Source organism: Sinocyclocheilus grahami, unplaced genomic scaffold (assembly GCF_001515645.1).
Source record: "Sinocyclocheilus grahami isolate Dianchi unplaced genomic scaffold, SAMN03320097.WGS_v1.1 scaffold843.1, whole genome shotgun sequence".
NCBI lineage: Eukaryota > Metazoa > Chordata > Actinopteri > Cypriniformes > Cyprinidae > Sinocyclocheilus > Sinocyclocheilus grahami.
Genome location: NW_015506022.1, coordinates 92,978 through 97,491, shown reverse-complemented (window position 1 = coordinate 97,491; position 4,514 = coordinate 92,978). Strand labels below are relative to the sequence as shown.

Here is a 4,514-nt window from a genome sequence, read left to right as displayed (position 1 = left end):
ACGAAACACACAGCGTCTTCACGACATGGCTGCAGCGGCAACAATGCTACAGTGAGAATAAAAGTCACGCCTTCTTTCTTTGTGTGAACATTTGGGAGGCATTATGCAAATCTTCCCACATAGTGATGTAGATATGTGGGGGGTGTTAGAATGAGCCGTTTTAGGTAGGTGTGGTTGACTCTGAACTTTTATAAAGAGACTTTAGTCTTTGCAACTTTACAGATCTTCTTTATGCACCAAGAGCTTGTAACACTCCAAAGAGAAAGGAAAAATTTAAAATCACATCATATGACCCCTTTAAACTGATCATAAGCGACGGTAAAAACATTTGTAATGTTACAAAAAAAAAAAATTGTATTTCAAATAAATGCGGTTTCTTTTGAACTTTCTATTCATCAAAGAATATCAGGGAAGCAGCACAACTGTTTTCAACACTGATAATCAGAAATGTTTCTTGAGCAGCAAATCAGCATATTAGAATGATTTCTGAAGATCATGTGACACTGAAGACTGGAGTAATGATGCTGAAAATTCAGCTTTGATAACAGGAATAAATTACATTTTACAATATATTAAAACAGAAAATCGTAGCAATATTACACAATATATTTTGATCCAATTAAAAAACATTTAAAACCCCCTTTTTTCAGATTTCATACATTCAGACCATGTGTGATGAGATCAGTAGGAACAAATCTGTCTCACCAGTCTTTCTCCTCCGGCGGGATTTGGAGCGAGGGGTCAAGTCTCGCACATAAACGGCCGTGTTGAGTCCGGCCACTACAGCATTGATGGTCTCATCCAACCACGTGGACTGCATCATATATCTGGGAGCGAGCTAAAACACAATACCACACAAAATCAAACACACATTAGCTCATATCTAAAGCAGTACTGCACAAAACATTCCCAAAGTTCACTCACTAAGCCTAAGTGTGAGCAAAAGTAAAGGTCCTTGCTAGGGGTTGAATGACTACTGATTTTTTGAAGCCGACTTTTATGTGATGAAAGTCGAGTCGAAGTCAACTAGTCGCTGATGACGTCATTAATGAACAAATAAGTCTGGAGCTGTGATAAATACCTTGTGCACAGCTATGGCATATGACACAGCTGTAGCGTCTGCGTAGAATCATGCATGATCTTTGGGTTTTTATGGCTTAAGAGACCCTTTTAGCCTTTTGACATTTGCATATAAATTACAGTTCTGGTCAGAGATTTTACTTTTTAATGGGGGTTTAAATTGCCAGATGGTTCCAACAGGGCTGTCAAAATGGCTGAAAAACTAAATTCAAATTTTGTACTTAAATATTATTAATATTAGAATTATATTCTAATTTAAAAGGCATAATTTCAGTTAGGGGCAAAAAGCTTTTGGCTTTGGTCAAAAGGCCACAAGAGGATGCATAATATTACTAATGCACATTTTTAAAAAAAAGTGCATGTTTAAAATAATGTTTATAAACCCAATATAATTAAAGTCCCCATGAAATCAAAATTAAAGTGTTAGTATCAATATGTTAGTCTTAAGGTTATCTATAAGGCATTGTGCTCCAAAACAGGGACAAAATTCACATTTAGAAGATATAAGCATTCAAAGCTTGCAGTTCGTCCCTTCCGCCAAAACGGCTCAACGATTTTTTTGACGTCACATCGTACTTCAGCTTCTCATCAAACTTTGTCCAATCAAATGCTCTCTAGAATCCGAAGTGCCCGCCCCCTACACTATAAAACAGACGCTGAAGCCACGGCTGAAATCGGTCACTTGTCCACAGAATTAGTATTTTCTATACAGTGAATGGAACGTAGTGCACTATATAGGGGACAGGGAACAATTCAAAGTGTAAATATGCTTTCCATTGAGGAAAAAAAGTCGTCTGGTTTTGCGCTGTGTCACGCTAACCACCGCACCGCACACACACTCTGCTCCGGTCCAGAGACACGATAGCACGGAGCGGATCACATGCGCGAGTCGGAAAATAATAGTTCCTTGAATTAATAAATTATTATATTGTCTGCTCGGTGGACGGACAGATCAAATAATTGTAATATTGATTCTGCTACAGTTAATTCGAAGATATAATCTAAATATTTATTATTGATCATAACCAGTTATAGTTAGTCATAAATATTTCCATTTTTAGAGCTATAAAAACCCTACACAGCGCTGCCCACATGGCTGTTGCTCCTATAACAGCTCATTTTTATCAGTTCTTTTGTCTTTGGGTCATTATTTATTTAAATCTGATACAGATAAAGTAGCACAGTAAGTAAGTGAGAGGCGATTGATTGTATGAATTAATTCTACCTGGCAGCGTCTCTCTACTAGTAGGCTACTGAAGCTGTGGGATTTAGTTATTAAGCAATATATGCTTGAACTTTTCAGTTTCTAAGCTATTTTATTGAGAAATCACAGAACAGTGTTGACAATACATTTCCGCGCTGAATGATTCTGTGCACCTGATGTACGCGCTACTGTCTGTAGCTGTGTGCGCGTTACAGTGCAGCAGTGCATTAGATTAGAACGGCGATGAACTTACCTGTACAATAAGCTGTTTAAAACGTGCATTCTCCCATTCAATTTCGAGCATCCAGTAATATAATCACACGTCTTGTGGAGCGCTTTCAGAGTATGCATTTATTTGTCATTTTAACTGTTTGGAAACGGAGCGTAAATGTAGAAGTCCTTCAAAGATTTCTTATCCTGTTGCGCCCTCTATAGGACCAGCGACTAGTCAACGTCAAGTTTAAAGCGTCATGGCAGAGCTTTGAAGTCGATTAGTCGGTGCAACTCCTAGTCCTTGCACACTGAGTCCGAATTTTTTTCTTTTCTTTTTTTCGTATTCGTCATCCTTTCCTATCAAAATGCTTGCTGCGGATGCGAAAACGCAGGAAATTGAAATTGATTTCACTTTTTTTTTTTATGACGGACAACATTTTTGGAGGCAGTTTTTTTTTTGCAAAGACCTTAACAGTTACAATATTTATGTTCATACTTGTTCTAGCATTTAGTTATCCCATTTACTTGTATTTGAACAAAACAAACATCGGTTAGACCGGATTCATCATCTCAATGACACACCAATCTCAGCTCAGCAGCACATCAGTAAAGACACTGTTACACACTTGTGATTAGACAGCAAAGCGAAAGCATCATGCAAACCTGCGCTTCAGTGCGTGCCTGTGTGATGCGCCGTCTGTTGACATTGGCCCGAACACGTTCGCTGTGCTGGGTGCGTGCGATAGCGCGAGTGGGTCTGGACCGGGGACGGCTGGTGGTGGGGAGAGAGCTGCTCTCGTCCTCACTGATTTGTTCAGGACCTAAAAGAAGATTAGCAGGAAAACATGGTTATTAGAACAATACATAACAGGGCTGTCAAAATGGCTGAAAAACTAAATTCAAATTTTGTACTTAAATATTATTAATATTAGAATTATATTCTAATTTAAAAGGCATAATTTCAGTTAGGGGCAAAAAGCTTTTGGCTTTGGTCAAAAGGCCACAAGAGGATGCATAATATTACTAATGCACATTTTAAAAAAAAGTGCATGTTTAAAATAATGTTTATAAACCCAATATAATTAAAGTCCCCATGAAATCAAAATTAAAGTGTTAGTATCAATATGTTAGTCTTAAGGTTATCTATAAGGCATTGTGCTCCAAAACAGGGACAAAATTCACATTTAGAAGATATAAGCATTCAAAGCTTGCAGTTCGTCCCTTCCGCCAAAACGGCTCAACGATTTTTTTGACGTCACATCGTACTTCAGCTTCTCATCAAACTTTGTCCAATCAAATGCTCTCTAGAATCCGAAGTGCCCGCCCCCTACACTATAAAACAGACGCTGAAGCCACGGCTGAAATCGGTCACTTGTCCACAGAATTAGTATTTTCTATACAGTGAATGGAACGTAGTGCACTATATAGGGGACAGGGAACAATTCAAAGTGTAAATATGCTTTCCATTGAGGAAAAAAAGTCGTCTGGTTTTGCGCTGTGTCACGCTAACCACCGCACCGCACACACACTCTGCTCCGGTCCAGAGACACGATAGCACGGAGCGGATCACATGCGCGAGTCAGTGCAGACCACACAATGTATCGGAGCTATTTGAATTCTACACAGAATGCTATATTTTATAGCAACATGGATGAGATTGTGGCTGGCATACCCTGTCAAATGTGGCTTTATGGAGCTCAACGGCTCAAGCCCAAGCTGTGATATAAACGAACGCTATTGGCCATTTTAAAAAGGGGTGGGGCTGCTTGATATGTCCCGCCCTGTCTTCCTGTTTCAGTTAAAATGACGTCAACACAGAGTAACGATGTGTGTTTCTAAGCATTTCAGGGGACCTTTAAAGGGGTCATATGATGCTTTTTTAAAGATCATTATTTTGTGTATTTGGTGTAACAGAATATGTTGACATGCTTTAATGTTCAAAAAACACATTATTTTTCAAATACTGTACATTATTGTAGGTCCTCTATGCCCCGCCTCTCTCAAACGCTTTGTTTTC

At 38.8% G+C, this 4,514-nt stretch overlaps 1 protein-coding gene across 3 annotated transcripts in view; it reads right to left on the bottom strand.

Annotated features, from left to right (window-relative positions):
• Positions 1-4,514, bottom strand: part of LOC107562832 (PHD and RING finger domain-containing protein 1) — a 39,205-nt gene that overhangs the window by 21,187 nt on the left and 13,504 nt on the right. For all 3 annotated transcript variants that reach the window (XM_016247570.1, XM_016247569.1, XM_016247568.1), the window contains exons 8-9: positions 3,161-3,318; positions 706-838 (exon numbers count right to left, since the gene is read on the bottom strand). In XM_016247570.1, the coding sequence (XP_016103056.1) occupies positions 706-838; positions 3,161-3,318 (291 nt within the window). The remainder of the gene's footprint in view (positions 1-705; positions 839-3,160; positions 3,319-4,514) is intronic.